Below are 18,459 nucleotides of genomic sequence, written 5' to 3'. Positions count from 1 at the left end.
TTCAAAGAAGTTTTTTCGGTATTTTTAGTCATTCTCAGAAAGCTATTTTTTTGAGCGATATGAGCAAATACCCCGTTGCTGAAGGAAAAATAAAATGAAAAAGAGGAAGAAGCACATGTAAATATGGTCTTGCATATAAATCAGCTCCTGAAAAATAGATAAATAAATAAATAAATAAATAAAAAGAAAGAAAAAAGAAAACACCACGACTTTAATTCATCCACTTTGAAAATAAAGACTAAGAGAAAAGCCATCTCTTGTTTTTGATACTCTCAGTTTACGCCTGATTTTGTCCCATTTTAGACACGGTTGGCCCTCCTGGTTGCCAGGGCATGCTGCTGACTCACATTCAACTTCCCATTGACCAGAACCCCCAGGTCCCTTTCTGTGGGGCTGGTCTCCGGCCTCTTTTTCACCAGTCTGTGATTGCCAGGGTTGCCCAGTCCCAGGTTCAGAATCTGGCGCTTGCTCTTGTTGAACTTCATACTGCTGGTGATTGTCCAGCTCTCTAATTTGCCAAGATCTCTCTGCAAGGCCTCTCTACCCATGACAGAGTCAAGAGCTCCTACTGATTTAGTGTCATCCACAAACTTATATGATACACCTTCAAGTCCTGTTTCCAAGTCATTTATGAAAACATTGAAGAGAACTGGCCCTAAAATGGAGCCCTGCAGAACCCCACTAGCTGATTTTAATAGTTTCTGACAGGTTTTATGCAAATAGAGAAAGATTAATTAATTTTTTTCATTAATTCTTTAACAAAGCTGACTGCCTCTTGTGAAGAGCAATGCCCACACCTATCTCCGTGACTCATTAAGTGTCCCAAGACTTTGAAGCCTGGCAGTCGTGTGGCTCAGCACATGTTGGTGTGGTTCTGATCTGGTGACAGAGTAAATGCATTTCTTGTCATGTTAGTTGAGTCACAATTCAGTAGCAGCTTGGGGAATCCTTATAAGGAGCATGTGCCTTTCTCCCATTGTAGGATAAAACTTAGTGTGCTGCCAAGAGTTGTGTGGATGGAAAAAGACAGCAGGCAAATGCAAGCAATTGTGTTAACTACAGTGCTTTTTGAATTTTGAAATACAATTCACTGATGGGAAATGGCTTGATATAATTGGCATTACAGGGAACCGTAAAATGCTGTCACTCTGACTTTCAGAGCTTTTTGCTGAGTGTTGGAGTTAACAGATAATGTATGCTAGCACCATCCAGCAAGGGAAAGTGTCAGAAAGAAAAGTCTGAGGTTCTTCTTCCTTAACAAAATCTAAACACAGAACAAAACGAGACAAAAAAAATAAAACTGCAACCTGAGTTGAAAGAGAAGACACAGACAATGTGAATCTCAGCTTGCGGTGTTTTTTAGTGGATCTGCAGTAAAAACTCCTGGTGTCCGCAATACAGATTCTTCTGGAGTCCACCGGAGTAGAACTCCATTAAGTTATTGTGGAGTCCGCCAAAGTAGGTCTCCACTGAGTTAAACACACACTTCATTTTGTATGTAATCAAGTTCTGCTTTTATACAAATAGAATATATTTATAATAATGAGGAGCTAAAATTGTACTATATTGGATCTAATTATCACCAGGAAAATAGAATATAATGCCAACAAAATGTCTTATTTGAAAATACTTTGGAAGTAGGAAAGTCTACTGGCTTGAATATCTCTTGTAGCAGATTTGTGGGCAGACAAGTTTTTGGTTGTTGTTGATGATGATGATGTTTTTTATGTTTGTTTTGTTTTTCAAATCTAAGCAGAATCAACTTAAATCTCCTTAAAATAGTCAAGTATGGAAAACTTCCTTCATACGAACAAACTACACTTCTTGTGTTCAGCCCTGAGTTTCCATTTATAGGGATTCAGAAATTGACATGAAGTACTGTAATGCAAAATTAAGATTCTAGTCCAAGTTTATGTAAATACATTCTCATCCTGGACAGTATTCAGGACTGTATAATGACTTGAATGCACCTGGGATCAGTTTGTGGAAAGGAAGTTTGTTATTTGAAAATAGATATTTTCACATGTGTACATACATTCATTTTTTTTTTCTTATGTTTCAAGATATTTATGGACAGTTAGATGGAAACCTGTCTTAATTACTTTTCAAATTGAAGTTTCTAGAAGTTAAATATGTAGTGAGTAATGATATTGCATTTTAAAATGCAGTAAACTGCATCTCTATCCAGGTTCTTTTGAGCGAGTGGTGTTCCTCAGGGATCAATACTGGGACTGGCACTATTTAACATCTTTGTTGGTGACATGGACAGTGGGATTGAGTGCACCATCAACAGGTTTGCTGATGACACCAAGCTGTGTGGTGTGGTCAAAACACAGGAGGGAAGGGATGTCATCAAGAGGGACCTGGACAGGCTTGAGAGGTGGGCCTGTGCGAACCTCATGAGGTTCAACAAGGCGAAGTGCAAGGTCCTGCATCTGGGCCAGGGCAATCCCAAGCACAAATACAGGCAGAGAATGGATGGAGAACAACGCTGAAGAGAAGGACCTGGAGGTGTTGGTTGATAAGAAATTCAACATGAGCCGGCCATGTACACTTGCAGCCTGGAAAGCCAACTGTATGCTGGGCTGCATCAAAAGCAGCACGGCCAGCAGGCCAAGGAAGGTGATTGTTCCCCTCTACTCTGCTCTTGTGAGACGCCACCTGGAGTCCTGCGTTCAGCTCTGCAGGCCCCAGCACAAGAAGGACAAGGACCGATACAAACAAGTCCAGAGGAGGGCCACGAAGATGATCAAGGGTCTGGAGCACCTCTCCTGTGAAGACAGGCTGAGGGAGTTGGGGTTGTTCAGTATGGAGAAGAGAAGGCTCCGGGGAGACCATACAGCGGCTTTCCAATACCTAAAGGGGGCCTACAGAAAAGCTGGAGAGAGACTCTTTGTCAGGGAATGTAGTGATAGGACAAGGGGGAATGGCTTTTAAGTAAAAGAGGGGAGGTTTAGATTAGGTGATAGGAGGAAATTCTTCAGTCAGAGGGTGGTGATGTACTGGAATAGGTTGCCCAGAGAAGACGTGTATGTCCCATCCCTGGAAATGTTCAAGGCCAGGCTGGATGGGGCTTTGAGCAACCTGGTCTGGTGGGAGATGTTCCTGCTCATGGCAGGGGGTTAGAACTGGGTGATCTTTAAGGTCCCTTCCAACCCAAACTATTATATGATACTATAATTCCATGATTTCATGATTCTACGCTTCCTGAACTTCTTTGGCAGCACTTATCTATCTGTGAAAGTCATGAAACTTCAAAAGTTAATGTTTATATAACTTCATTTCAGCCAAACATTATTTTCTCATCCTGTTTTTTATCATTATTATTATTATTATTATTATTATTATTTTTATTTTTTCATGTTTATATAACCTGTTCTTGTAATTTAATTTGCCGTAGTTGGTGAGACAGAGTGTGAGTATCATAGTGTCATACAGCTAGAAATAAAAGGGACAAAAGACAATAGAACTAACTTCTGTTAATGGTGAGGGTAACTAAATCCTCTTAAGGTCTACCATTGAAATTGTGGAATTTTCTCACTGGAGAGATCAACTTTCATGATATTTTTAACCACTTTTTTGCACTTCTGTGTACAAGTAAAGTACAATTACCAGGTTGCCTGAATGCAATATGAAAGTTAACGTCATAAAACTGCATCAAGTTTATCTTGTACTTTTCCCATACTGCCTACAGTGTCCACATCAATCACCAGAGACCTTGTAGAACAAGAGCCTTTAACACACACACACACAAGTATGTGAACAAGAATCATTCAGGAACTGTTTCTAAACCTCTTTAAATAGCTCACAGCAAAACCAAAGTAGAATATGTCATTTGTTTACTTATAATTTTTCCATTTACTCTTCTTATCTTCGTATTAGACAGTGAAGCTAATCAATTTCACTCTTGTTTCTACTCATTTTTATTTCTAGTCCTTAGTCCAAAGCAATAGCAAGTTGTGTTTGGGCTCCCAGTCCTGGAAAAACAATGCACAGACTTTAATTTAAAATCAGAAACATATTTCAGTTTGAAATAAAGTTATAACAATATGCATTGTGCTGATTTTTCACAAGCGTTACTTAATGATTGGTCACATGACAGTATGTATTAGACACTTTGCTTTATAGAATCATAGAAACATTGAGTCATTTGGGTTGGAAGGGACCTTAAAGATCATCTAATTCAACCCCCCCTGCCATGAGCAGGGACACATACCATTATCATTATTTCTGAAGAACTGACTTCATTTTGGGGGCATCTAATATCAGTGTTGGTATCAAATGAGAACACAGTGGCAAAACTGTAATATCAAAATACTTTAGAGTAAAAATAAATTACTACATATCTTTAATGTAGCTGTTTTCCTTTGAATCTTATGGCCAATTTCAATTAAAACTGGCAGAAGCATAAGCAGTCCACAAATAAGTAAATTTCCACAAGTTTTGTGGAATATTGTGTTCTCACCTGATTAACAGATACTACCAGACAATGAAGAATGACACAGAGGAAAAGTAACAAGGAAGAAGACCAAGGAAGAAGATACCTTAAAAGTATTCTTACATGATATGCTTCAGTTAGATTTCAGAGATGTAAGCCACTTGATTTTAATGCTTCTGGAAGTGCTGGTGAAAGATAAATGGAGCCGGCACATTGCTGGCAGACAATGGAGGGACTGTGGATCTTTACCATCTCTAAAAGAACTTGGGGCTCAGAACCTCTGTACGGATTGGATATGAGTCTGGACCTCATAATCAGCTCAGAGCCACCCCATCTTTTGGAAGCCACCAACTGCTGCCCAGCTGGGGGCTTACTGCCAGCCCCTCTCCAGGTTCAGAAAGGTGCACCACCCGCGACATGCACAAGCCAGCAAAGAAGCATTTGTGCTAAGGAGAGAGGTCTCTTCTCCTGGCCACCACTGGAGTAGCCCTGCTTTAATTAATTGTGGGGTCAGGCTCCACATCGTTTTAATTAACTACTAACTTTCACTGTTGCTGTGGAACGAACTGGTACAAACATCATCAAACCTGTGTTAGTCCCTCTTCTTTTTCTCCTTTATTTTTGAACTCCAACCACATTGGCTGGGCCTTTTCTTTGTAACTAAAACAATAAATCAGCATTCAGCTGTTTTCATTTCTCATTTCCAAAGAATGGCACCCAGCAGCTATTACATTTAAAAACATAGGTTCCTCATTCCACTTTTGTAGTGTAATGGAAATAAACCACATGGTCAAGCTCTCAGGGAGGGCATTTGGGGATTCAGAAATAGCTTCCACAATCTCCTCTTCCTGGAGGAGGAAGGATTTTTAAATGAGCAGTTCCAGCAAGTGTTCCCTCACACTGAGGCACAAATGCAAAATAAAGAACGAGAGGTCTCCCTGAAGCAGAAAGGTACATGTCATCAGCTGGTGGGCTTCCTGACCTGACTTCTAGTTGATTACAGAAGACACTGCTGAGGCAGTTGCATGTGAGGTGTGGAGGCAGAGGCAGCAGTTAGCTCTGCTGGATCATCACAGGGAATATTCTCCAAACATTTTTGGAAGATTTTGTGCAAAGGACCAAACAAATTTCAAGTGTTTACCTAATTGCATGAAAGAGTACAACTAGTTCTCATCCAGAGAAATGAGCGAAAGCTGCTTTTTGCCATGTGTTAAATGCCATGTCCAGCATGGAGCAGCATTGAGCCTGGCTCTCCTCTGGCCAGAGGAGCCACAAGAGTGAGGTTGGGGCACCTTCTTCCAGAGGGATAGATCTGGGGGCAAATCAAGCCCTCACAGCTGAGTTAACCCTGTGAGCCAATCCCTCCTCGTTTTGGATGTATTTTCTCTTGCATCCTCTGCTGCTGTGCGATGGAGTTAGCCAGAGGTGGAAAGCCCAGAGCTATCAGCAACCTGGCTGGAGGTATTTTTTGATAAGCAGAAGGAATATGCCACTACAACTGTGAACAAGGGACCCACTTTGTGTAGAAGAGATGCTGCAGCAGGCAACATAAATATTCTACTGATTTATGGGAGGGCTACGATTCAGTAAACGACAGCGGAAGCAGGCTGAAAAGATTGCCAGGAAGGCTGCTTTTACTAAAAACCACCATTTTTCTTCTTCCCCTCAAAAGTGAAACTAACATTATGACACACACACTGCTTGCTGAGCAGAGTATTTGGCTAGCAGCTGCAGTAACACCAGCAGGAATGTCTTGTCCTGGGGAGGGTGGGTGAGATACAGCTACTGAAATCCTACTGAAATTGACATTTCTTGGTTTGTTATATGAGGGGATGCTGCAAAAATATTCTGTCAAGTGTTGTGAATTATTTTTAATCCCTACAAAATGTTAGTGGGATAAAGAGCAATATTTTAAAATAGTTTAAAGTATTTTAAATATGAGGAGATGATGGAATCACTAGCACATTTACCCTGTTTTCTTTCATTATGTGCTTTTGTATCTTAGTGATATTTTTCCACTCCCCCACCCCCCTACGCCCCCGATTTGTATTCCTGCCCTGCTTCCTTTGAAAAGCAAAGAACTAAAAAGTTGTGTTGGTCCCCAAAACTCCTACTCTTAAACAAATGCTGTCTTTGTGTAGGAAATAGTCTTTCCAATGACAGTGGTATATACCTTATATAATGAATACACAATGTTAAAGAGAGAAAACTCCACAACATTGCTAAGCAAACACAACACTAGGTAAGCTTCCATCACAGAGGTTCCCAAAATAACAGAGTCTTTCGGCTTTGTAAGTGTGGACCAGATTTTAAGATTTTCTCTTGTGCAACACACAGCCCCTGGACTTTACAAGAAAATGCCCATTGTCTGTTTATTAGTGTGATGTGCCACTGATTTTAAAGCAGACCATACATTTTAGTAACTACCAAGAAGCTTTGATTTTTGCTGTTAGGTAGTTTGGTTTCTTGCTTTGCTTTACAACTTAGAGGTTTCATCTAGACAACTCTTAGTTTTCTTAAGTGTGTCAGATATGTCTTTCTGATACCGAAGCGGAAATCTTTTTGAGGTCTTTCAAAGAGTCAAACATACAGGATACCAAGGGCTCTCCGGTGTAGTACAAACCAGGAGCTGAAAGCTGACCAAGTAAAATAAGTACTTGCTTTTAAACAGTACGTGATTAAATGCTAGAACTAATTTACAAAAACTGTGTAAAGGAAATGCCGTATCTCAGTTTTTCTACTGAAGACTTGAGGCCCTCCTGAACACTGTATTTTCCTTTGAAAGAGGAAGAATGTACTAGTATACTCTAATATACTCTGTACCTGGAGTCTGGAGGCCAGACTCCATGTAATTAGCAACCCCTCTTCATCCTAAACTTGACTTCAAGATGACAAGCCTTCAAGGAGACCTCTGAGATGGAAGAGATGAAAAGAATCCTTTTGTTTCCACAGCAGGGATCAGTAAGGCACATTTAGTTATGCAGAACTCCAATGTATCTGGCAGCTTTTCCATTTTCTAAAATCTGGATGAGAGTCCTCACAGTGATGCAGATAAGTGAACAGCATTTGTTACAATTTAATCACTGGACAAAAGACATGCATCGGCTGTGTGAGTGGCCAGAGACAGCCTGCAGAGAAATCCATGCAAGTGCCAGCAGACAGAAGGGAGATGATCTAACAACTCAGAGCCCTGCAGCACCATGGTGGGGGCTGTTCTTCCAGCCTGTATGATGGAGGAACGGCCATGGAGATTACAGAAGTAGGAAGAATGGGTCAGCAGAGAAAGACATCAGCTAGCACTTAGGATGCACCACAGAGGAAATCTTTCTCCAATAAAAGCCACAGGGTTTAGTCTTTACAGGAATCTAATACAGACAAAGTAACACAAACAAATCCTATGAATAAACCAAACGAATGAATGAACCAAATGGACAAACAGACAACAACAACAAAACAACAGAAAAAGAGCAGAAATAAGCCAGGGAAATCTGGGCCTGTAGAGATGCAATCTGTTTATAGTGCTCCTAATGTGAAGAAAATACTTAGACAGTTCTGAGAATCTGTGGATCTCAGTGTTTTCTACTCCAGCTCCCTGTGGGATACAAGAGAGACATTTCATTCTTCTGTACTCTAGGCACAAAGGCATTTCTTCAGAACACAGACTTAGGAACAGAAGGATAAAAATCTAAAATGCCAAGAGATTCATTACATGAATGCAAGCAATGCATCTTTTTATGTTTATATGCTGAAGGCTTGGGGAAAACAATTCAAATATTTCATTAATTAAAAAAATTACTCTTGCCTGGGGAAGACACATGGTGGAAGAAATCAATGAGGGATTTCACCAAAATGTGAATAGGTGTGAAAGCAGAAGTGTCAGTCAAGTTCTCTCAGAGCAGCTCTTTGAAAGTTGGGTCAGTAAAGAAAATGCCATTACTATAAACACAGTCAAGTTTTCACTCTGTGTTTCATTCAGGCATTTCTGATCAAACTGCTCAACTCTTTTCTGTGTAGACTTGTTGGGCTGGGGAAAAGAAGACCACGAGTATTCTCTAATACCTGCCCTCTTAGCTATCAGTTACACCTTTTCATGAACGCTTCTTAACTTCAAGTTTTCAAGCCATTTGCTTATAATGTTTATTTAACTCTGCAAGCCAAGTCAGACGTTTTCATTTAACTTCCTTCTCTGGAAAAGTTATGAAGATTGTCCTAGGGGATACTCGAAAGTCAGTTAAAAAAACAAAGCTATTACCAGGCATAATCAACATGGGATCATCACAGGAAAGTCCTTAGCAATTTATCTCCTTCTACAGTAAGGTCACCTACTTAATGAAGGGAAGGTGGTGGTCGTAAAATTTCTGCATTTCAGTAAGGCCTTTGATACCATCTCTCATGGTATTGTTCTGGACAAATTGTCCGACTATAAGATGAATGGGTACATGCTACACCGGCTGATGAAGCAGTTGAATAGAGCTCAAAGGGTTGTAGTGAAGGGGGCTACATCTGGCTGGTGGTCACTAATGATTTTTCCCCAGAGCTCAATTCTAGGTTGAGTCCTGTTCAACATTTTTATCAATGATCCGGATGCAGGAGTTGAACGTTTCCTTAGCAATTTGCTGATGATACTAAACTTGGAGATGCTGTTGACTCCCTGGAGGGACAAGAGGGATCTAGATACCTTGGATCATTGGCAATCATCAATGGCATGAAATTCAGCAAAGGTGAATGTCAGGTGCTGCGCCTGGGACAGAGTAATGCCAGGTATAGACTGGAAGACGAGTGGCTGGACAGCAGATCAGCAGAAAGGGATCTGGGTGTGCTGGTCAACAGTAAGCTCAACGTGAGCCAGCAGCGTGCCCCGGCAGCCAAGAGGGCAAACTGCATTTTGGGGTGCATTAAACACAGCAGAGCCAGCCAGTCAAAAGAGTTGATCCTCCTGCTATATTTAACATTGGTTAGGCCTCACCTTGAATATTGTGTGCAGTACTGAGATCCACAATATAAAAAGGATGTTAAGGACCTTGAAAAAATCCAGAGGAGGGCAATAGAGCTGGTGAGACGGCTTGTAGGCATGTCCTATGAGGAGAGGCTGAAGGCACTTGGGTTAACTTCTCTGAAGGAGTACAAGAGGTGACCTCATTTCCGTCTACAACTTCCTCTCTTCTCTTCCAACAAGGGGAAGTGCTGGCCTCTGCTTCCTGGTCACCAATGACAGGATGTGTGGGAACGGCACAAAGCTGCACCAGGGAAGGTTCAGGCTGGACTTTAGGAAAAATTTCTTTACCGTAAAGGTGGTCAGTCCCTGAAACAGGCTTCCTAGAGAGGTGGTTGATGCCCCCTGCCTGCCAGTGTTCAAGAGACATTTGGACAATGCCCTCATTAATACACTTTAACTTTTGCTTAGCCCTGAAGTAGTCAGACAGTTGGGCTAGATGATCTTTGAAGGTCCCTTCCAACTGAACTATTCTAAATAAATAAATAAATAAATCTTTATTTGTACTTCAAAACTGAAAATAAAGAAGAAAAACTACTTGGGCAGCTGCCACAGTCTTCCTTTGACAGGGCTGGCCCCACATGGTGTAGCTTTAGCCTGTTCCACCCTCATCGCCCTCTTGTTGAGTAAAAAGCTGTTAAGGAGTCTGTGAGTTGTATAGAAGCCTGCTCTTCTAAGATGTTCTGCATACTGTGGAAAAGGCCAGATATTTTCAAATCAGCTTCTCTTCACTTTGAATACATAGGTCATTACTTAGAACAGACTGGAACAAGATATTGACACTGTTTCAAGGGAAAATTTGCTACTGACATCAGTAGTAAGAGATTAAGAAACAGTATTTTTATTAACAACCTGACACACACATTTCCAAAAGAAACAGGAATAACACTTTTTAGGCTCTCCTATTGAGCTCTGATTTGTGGTGGATATTTTTTTCTGAAAGTGTATTACATACATAAGTTACAAAAAAACAAAGTGAAAATAAAAGGTAATACACTTGCAGCATGAGTTATGATGTTGATTTTTATATTTAGTGCTCAGGAACATCTCATAGCAGAAACCTTTTCCTTCACATTCTCCATCTATAGATGTGTTTCCAGATACAAATACTTAAGGAAATCTCTCAGGAAGCACTACAGAATCAAGCACCTTCTGAATGCCGAAACGCAAACAAGCTGCAAGCTTTTTATCTGTTTTTCTACTTAAACTTTGGTAACATTTAAAAAAAGACACACACACACAATAAATAATCAAAATTCATGCATATTTAGACCTGGCTTGCAGATGCTCTTTAGTACACAGGAAATACAGGTCAGGTTACTCTTCCTGGTGTATACACAGTAATCTTACTAGTCCATGAGAGAGACTAGCACTCATACCTAACATGTACTGCTACAGATATACTACAAATCACCTTAACAAATCTGTCTCAACTATAATATCATAATGTATCAAGTGTAAGTGCTACTTGGACATCGTGATGCTTTGACACAGTGCATGACTTCACTTCGTGACATGCACAGTGCTATCACAGCAGAGTTCAACCCACACACTCTTCCTTGCAGGACTTTGTCTTTTTTTCCCCTCCCACTGACAACACAGTGGTGCTTTTTTTGTTTTGTTTTTGGAGCTTGTTACCACTGCTTCTAGATCAGACCCAAGGAAAATTGTACGTGTTGCACCCACCAAGAATGATCTTTCAAGAAAAAGGTTACTAAGAACTAAACAGTAACTGTAAAAGATGCCCCTTCCACTTTTTTTTTTTTTTTTTTTTGGAAATTCATGGTTGCTTTGACATAGAAGCAGCCTTACTCAGCATTCCCTAGGATAAATAGAAATTATTTCATCGGACATGCAAAATGAATGTGGGGAGATAGTCACACAATATCAAAAATTGAGCAAGAAATTCATATGTAAAATTATGCCTTCTGACAGCTGGTACTTTTCTTTATTGTCTTTTTTTCTCCGCCTGCTGTTGCTGTCTCAAGGGCATGATTGAAAAACTGGGAAGTGAATGTCATAGTTTGCAAGCAGCAGAAGTATGTCTCAGTGGCTTGAAACAAAATCCATTTGACTCTTAATATCACCTGTGGGGTAGGGAAAGAAGAGAGAGAATATACTCTGGCAGTAACATAATCACCATTTTGAAAATATTACCCAGGACAGCCATGTACTTACTGTTTTGGCCTAGCTAACTCACCTACTCTGTGCTTCCCCAGGCATTTATTGCACTGGCTTCCAGCCATACACCTTCAGTAAACTGCGCTGTCTTGGACTGAAGCAATTTCACCTTCAGCATAATCTCTGCTACTCCGGAATCAGTTCTATAGCAAGTTAAAATGAATTTTCCGATGTAAACGCAGAAGGGACAGCAGTTACCATCACATCTCAGAAATGGAGTAGTGTTTAACAATACACATTAGGAAAGTGGAAATGTGTGCAAGGTAAACGTACATTTTTCAAGTACTTTTCACATCACCACAATAGTAGCCTTTCCTGTTAGGCAAGTTTAAAGAAATAGATTCTCCATTTAATGAGTTACTCTGATTAGTTCTCTGTCAAAACATTTCTCTGTGCTTTGTTCACCCTGTCCACACTTGAATGTTAAAATTACTGCAATTAAAATGCACATTGCAAAATACTTCTATTAACTAGTCCCTTCCCACACCTATACCCCTTGTTGTCCATCCTTAAAGCTTTTTGTAAGCAGAAAAGTTTCCAATCACAACAGAAGGGTATTGCCTCAGTTGTTAACTCAAAAGGATGAACTAAATTGATGAATAGTGCAAGGAGTACAAAATTATTCACATACAAATTCAAGTAACCAGTTTTAAATCTACCATGACAGACTGAGACTAAAACCTCCTCGTAACAATCATCCTTACGACAAAGCCTGCGATTACGAAGAACGTGAGTTGTCTTCACCAGAAACTAACTTCCTCTGTACAGCTCGAAAATGAAGCTGCCTACTGCATATGGGATCAGTCTACCAACACAGATATTAATCACCATTCTCCCAATAAACAAACAGATCTTGTCTGGAGGATTTACAAATAACTACTTTTCAAACAATGTAGAAGTCAAACAATTTTAAGAAAGCTCTTAGCTAAAAACTCCTTTGTAATTGTTCCTCTTTCTCCAGAGACTGTCTGTTCTAGAAGACTTACTCCTGCTACATACATGTATTTTTCTGAGTAAAGTAACCGGCAATTCTGAGTCAGAGCAAGCAGTCTGTTGTAGAGCTACACAATGGTTGTTTTCTCTCAGCAGGTCTAAGGGTTAGCAGCCTTACTTCAACACTGAGGTGTAGTTAAGCATGTGTAATTTTATGATTTAATTACTCTATTGCTAAGGAATCTGCTACCTGGGCACTGCCCTTTCTATGTTTGGTGCAACTGGAACATTGGAAAACGCTGTCACAACTTCAAAAGCTGAGTTTTAAAAGTTAAAAGGTAATAGAGCTTTTCGGTTTTGAAGTTGTGACAACACTTCCAAATTTCTATTTAGGCTGATTTTAGAAATCTGAGCTGTGCTGCAAAATTGCATCTTTAATTAGCGTAGGTTTTATACATTCATTCTGGTTGCCATTGATCTCAGCTTGTACATTTCAGTTTTTGGACCAATGGCTCCTTGTATTTAGCATAATTTTAATTTTTCCAGCTTTTATTGCTTAGTTTACAAAGGGAAGCAATGTAAGAAGTTATTATTCTCCACCCACAGACTTTTTCCTGTTGCAATTTGAAATAAAAAACAAAACAAAAGTCAAATAATTTTATTTTGCTTTTAACTAAATTATTTTGGGTTTGCTTATCTGCAAATCAAATTTTAGAAGAGTAGTAAGTTATAAAAATGGCCTCACACTTCCAACTACGTGCCCACCCCCCCAGATTGTTCTTTAACTGTTTAAAATAGCCATTTATCACTTGAGGTACCATCTTACAGTGATGGGGAAAAGGTTAGTTGGTTTGTTTTTAAAGGGGAAGAAAATATTTTTTAGGACAAAATACTTTATTTTTTTTCCAAAACATGTTTAGGCAGATGTAACAAGAACAAAGTACAGTAAAAAAATGACTCATGGCCTCCAATAGTTCATAAAGCACTAATCAAATATCTAATGTTTTGTCAAAGTTCTGTTCAGTCCAATATACATTTTTCATATTACAGAGGTAATGCCCACTTTACAGTGGCATCAGATAAAGTTTGTAAGACCATTATAACACAGTCACTAGTACTTGCTCTATAAATATACCAGCTTTTGACATGGTTTTATTTTACTCCAAACACATTGAGTGTAGTCTGAAGTCAAGTATAAATATCTTTCCTTGTGTCAGGAGTTCAGCACTAAGCTCAACAGGTTTGCATGGAACCTACCAAAACTCTTTCTCATGTAAGTATTTTTATCATGATAGGAACTTTTAGCACCAGTCGGCCCAAACAATGCTCATCGACTGTAACTTCTCTTTCAAAATGTAGAAGATGCACATAACTTGATGGCACTAAATGAATATATTTTTCTTCATGAAACCCTGCACAGCTTTTTTGTTACCTTTCAAAACTAATTGTGAACTACAGTGTGTCACATGCCAAACATGAAAAGAATGTTTGGTAATTCAGAAACTGTCAAGGTTTCTCCTCCCATGCCATCTTTGCAGAGAAGGATAAAATAAATCAGTATAGACTGTGATCTCTTCTTCAGTATTCTAGCATTAAAGAAAATTAGAAGGCATTTTTTCCCCTCCTGCAAAATTAATTTAGTCAACTTAAGTGGGAGTGAAGCATTTGACAAATTCTATACACAATGTATGTTGCTCCAAAAATAATAGTTCCAGCTTGTACTTTTACTTTCATGCCAATATTAATTCCACAGATAGCTCAAGAATGCATCTCTTGTGACCATCTATTTTGTAGGGCAAATCTCATTTTGGTCAATCTTTTTTCCCCTTTCTATCTAAACCATTCAGAAAAAGCTAAGAGTGAAGTTTGTAGATAGACGTAACTAGAGCACCTACTGCATTTAAGGCTTGAGGATGCAAGAATAAAGGGCATGGGGACAAAAGGGGCACGTCTGTCCCCTGTAGTGGAGTACAGTGCAAAGAGCCCCAAGCCAGCTGAGACTCCAGCCAGCCATTCCATGCAATACAGAATAGTGGCATTACATTTGCGAAGAGGACAGGTCTAAACAGCCTAAAGTCAGCTTTATTGTTTCCACGCAGCAAGCTTGAGTACCTCTGCACTGGTTTTCCTTGTGCCAGAATAAGCACAGGGGAAGATGTTTTTTCATCACATCTTTGCAGTCTTTTCTGGCACCCCATTTCATAGTCTGTAAATGTTTCTTATCTTATTGTTTTGCTAAGGTTGGAAAATCCAATGCCGACACACGTCATTAAGACTTTTTCCCCACCCTTGTGTTCTTCTTCAGGGGACTTCGTTTCAATTTTAAACATGATCTGGAAGAAGCTTCTCAGGTGTCGCAGAAATTCAATTCTGAGGGAGAAAAAACAACAGAATTTAAGAAACAAAACAGAAAGCCCATCAGCAGTACCTACTAGGGCTGATTCCAGCAGTAAGCACAATGAGTACAATAAGCATGAGAAGATTGCTTAGTACAGAGAAATAAGCCTACAAGCTCCAAAAATTCTTACTTGCATTGTTGCTAGTGATCCCTACTGAAATCACCATATGCTCTATATAAGCAGACAGAGAAGAAATGCCTGCCAACAGCAAGACAAAACAGTGATGAAGGAAGAAATGTGATGAAGGAGAAAAAAAAGGTGTAGCCAGGCAAGGTCACTTACCCATGATGCTGACTCTCCATCAGGGCCATATGAACCCAGTACCAACCTATGGTAATCCTCTCCCAATATATAAAGCAGAAATAAAAGATGAATAGGAATAGCCAAGAGGTTTGCATACGTCAAAGAGACATCAGATCCTAAAGCATGTGTTTGATTTGTATTGCTAACTATTCCACTTCTGGGTTACGTGTTTCTTTAGAATCACTTCCAGATTCTTCATTCTTCCTGTTTTTTCAGACTGGATATTAGGAAAAATTTCTTTCCTGTGAGGGTGGTCAAACACTGGAACAAGCTTCCTAGCAAGGTGATTGATACCCCATGACTGTCAGTGTTCATTTGAATAACACCCTTTAATTTTTAGTTTGCCACAAAGTTGCGAGGCAGTTGGACCTGATGATCTCTGTAGGTCCCTTCCAACTGAGCTGTTCTGTTCTATTCTCTGCTGATTTTCAGGGAAAAAAAAAAAAAAAAAGTAATTTCCTTTCATCATTTTAGAAGGGGGGCATAAAGAGCCTAAATGGACACAGTACTTCTAAATGCATACTGACCAGAGGAGCAGCAACAGGAAAAATAGTGAAAAGCATAAAAAAGAACTAACAAACAAACAAAAACAGCAAAACAAACAAAAAAAACAATCAAAAATGACATTCCTACTGGCTTCTTCAAAACAGGGAATAAGCAATTACACCAAAGTGTTACAAATATAAAAATAATAATTGCTCATGACAGAATTCTAGTCTCTTCGTGTCACAGTCACAGGCAAGTCAGCAGCCTTGAACTAATATTTAATCTCCTACATCAATTAGCATGTAATAGTTTTAGGTTAAGTTTCACCTTTGAAGAAAGAGAATGTGTACACCCAGTCCACACATTTGTACAGCTGGCAATCTGAAAAAAGCCTCTGCTTTGCATGCTAAGAACATCATTACAAGCTTAGCACACTTGTGTCATAACCCTAAATCAACAGAAGGTACCCACAAAATGCTAAGCAGTAGACCAAGAGCACAGTACAGTCCTCACTTAAACATCACAGGGCCTCCTGGTATCTCTTAATCACAGAAATTCAGGAGTATCCAAACATAAAGTACAGTGAGAGCTGCAGGAACAGAGTTTGCTTTACCCACTTGAGTGTTGCTGCTCCTGTGCTTGGATACATGCACGGGGAGAGGAGGGAAACAGCAGTAGCTTGGCAAAGAGAGGCTCCTGTTACTGACACTGGTCTGTACTTGGTAAGATCTGTGATTCATCTCTAGAGCAGTCAGCTGAATACCTCTGCAGGGTGAACATGGGCACATGGCTCCTCCAGTTATGTAAACCTTTTCACCTCACCTTCCTGGGCTAGTGACCAGCCAGTTACAGGCACCAGCTCTCTTTTCTTGAACGGGTTAACAGTTTAAAGGAAGAAATGAAGAGCGCCTTTTCTCCCATGCCTCCCCAGCTGCAAGGGTTCTGGTTGCTGCTAATAATAGGCAAATGGGCATACGCTGGCACAAATGCTTCAGTAAAGCTGACAGGCAAAAGCTGTGTACCAGCCTCCTTGTTAGCTAGGTCCTTTCCCAGAGCTTTGGCAGTGCGACATGCAAGCAGCCAAGCCCAAAACAGCAGGAACACAGTGTTGAATAGCAAGGAGGGCACAGAATAAGCTGCACAAATGCTGCACAAAGGCAGCATGGAACCAAAATCTTTGGGGAAAAATCCTTGAAGCTGACCAGCAAGACCTGCAACATGTTCATGGGATTTGTTCAGCCTGTACCTCTCTTTGTACGTTTGTAGACTTCCATGCTGATCTGCCTATTCTTTTGAGTAAAGACAGAGTGAAAAAGCAAAAGGGCTTTGCCACAGCCTCTGGGTAAATGAGACAGGCTTAAGGAAATGGGAGAGAAGGGGAGACTGCCTGGAGACCAGGAAGGAGAATTTTTGAGCAGTGGGAAGAGGTAAGAACTCTGGAAACAGGACAAAAAGAGGGGGAAGAGACAAGGATAGGTGACAAAATGCGGTAGAAAGTGGGTTGGTATTAGCTTGAGGCTGATACAGGTCAGGTATGAGAAGGTCTACATCTGCATCAAACACACATGTACAGACCAGAGGAGTGATGGAAGGACTGAGAAGTATAGCACAGTTTATTTTGCTGGAATTTTAGTCTGTATCTTCAGGCAAGAACAAGGCAGAGCTGAACACTTTCCTTTAAGCCAAGCTAATTGAGCCACACCTGAGATATTCCTCAGGGCAAGCCACCTCCAAATTAAAAATCATTGTACTACCATAAAAAAGAAAAAAGGCATAAAAGTCTGTTTACAGAATTACCATGTTTTCCCAGAAGCCTGCTAAACAGCAGAGATAACACATCCACTTCACACATTTTAGCTTGCTGTCATGGCAAAGGGACCAGCTTGCCAATCACCACCAGAGAAGACCTGGGCAACGCCAACAGCTTCTTTGCTCCTCTACCCCAAAAACAGAGCAGGGCACAGGAGAGCTCACTCACAGTCCCCCCAAACTGTGCCCATCACACCAGGGGACACAAGGGTGCCAGAGCTGACCCTGCCAGACCTGGCCTGAAGTCTCTGCTCTCAAGACCAGACTAAGTTGCTCCAGAGTACCAGATCCTAGCCCCCATCTGCTGCTACCCTGGCCTATCATGTGGGGTAGGGGAGGCCTTGGTCATGGCCCACCCAGGTGAGGAGGGAGAAGGGGCAAGTGAGAGAGTAGGGGCGCCGTGCCTATTCCCATTCCCTCTGGCTGAAACCCCCAAACGGCCTTGGAGCCAGGTCTGGGGGTCAGCTTAACGGGGCTGGGGTAGGACACTAGCATGCCTGCAGTGAGTGTCTGTGCCACGTGCCATGCCACAGGCCCTGCCCAGCCAACAGTTATTTCCCTGGTGGCAGCCGAATAAACACCAATGGTGATGATGGAGCAGCGGCAGGTGCCACCTTCTGTGGCGAGTCTTCCCTCAGGCTGTGGCTGCCTTTTCTTCCTTCACGCATCTCGGCCCTGTCAGGTTTTCCCCTGACATTTCTGGTGGCCTGCATGCCACAGCTGTTGAGCAGTTCTCAAACGCAGTTTGTTCGTACTTTTGCTCCAAAGCTTTTTCCTCCCTGAGGCCACTCAAGCTGGCAGCAGTGCTTTCTTGCTGCTCTCCTTCATGTGTCCTGCTTCATGCCGATTCACCTGCATGCAGACTAGCCCATCCTGCAAGACCTTCATTTCTTGCTTGATTTAAAATGTGTTGTTGT

General features: G+C 40.8%; 2 protein-coding genes across 2 annotated transcripts in view; both read right to left on the bottom strand.

Moving 5' to 3' along the window:
- Positions 1-18,459, bottom strand: part of LOC121061857 (programmed cell death 1 ligand 1-like) — a 287,916-nt gene that overhangs the window by 175,615 nt on the left and 93,842 nt on the right. The gene's annotated exons all lie outside the window — the stretch shown is intronic.
- RCL1 (RNA terminal phosphate cyclase like 1) overlaps positions 13,421-18,459 on the bottom strand; it is a 32,232-nt gene continuing 27,193 nt past the window's right edge. The window contains exon 9 of the mRNA XM_040541273.1: positions 13,421-14,915. Within this exon, the coding sequence (XP_040397207.1) occupies positions 14,765-14,915 (151 nt within the window). The 3' untranslated portion in view covers positions 13,421-14,764. The remainder of the gene's footprint in view (positions 14,916-18,459) is intronic.

The sequence above is a fragment of the Cygnus olor genome, chromosome Z (genome assembly GCF_009769625.2).
Source record: "Cygnus olor isolate bCygOlo1 chromosome Z, bCygOlo1.pri.v2, whole genome shotgun sequence".
In the NCBI taxonomy this organism is placed as follows: Eukaryota; Metazoa; Chordata; class Aves; order Anseriformes; family Anatidae; genus Cygnus; species Cygnus olor.
Note: the sequence above shows the minus strand (reverse complement) of the source record. Positions and strands in the feature narration are given on the sequence as shown.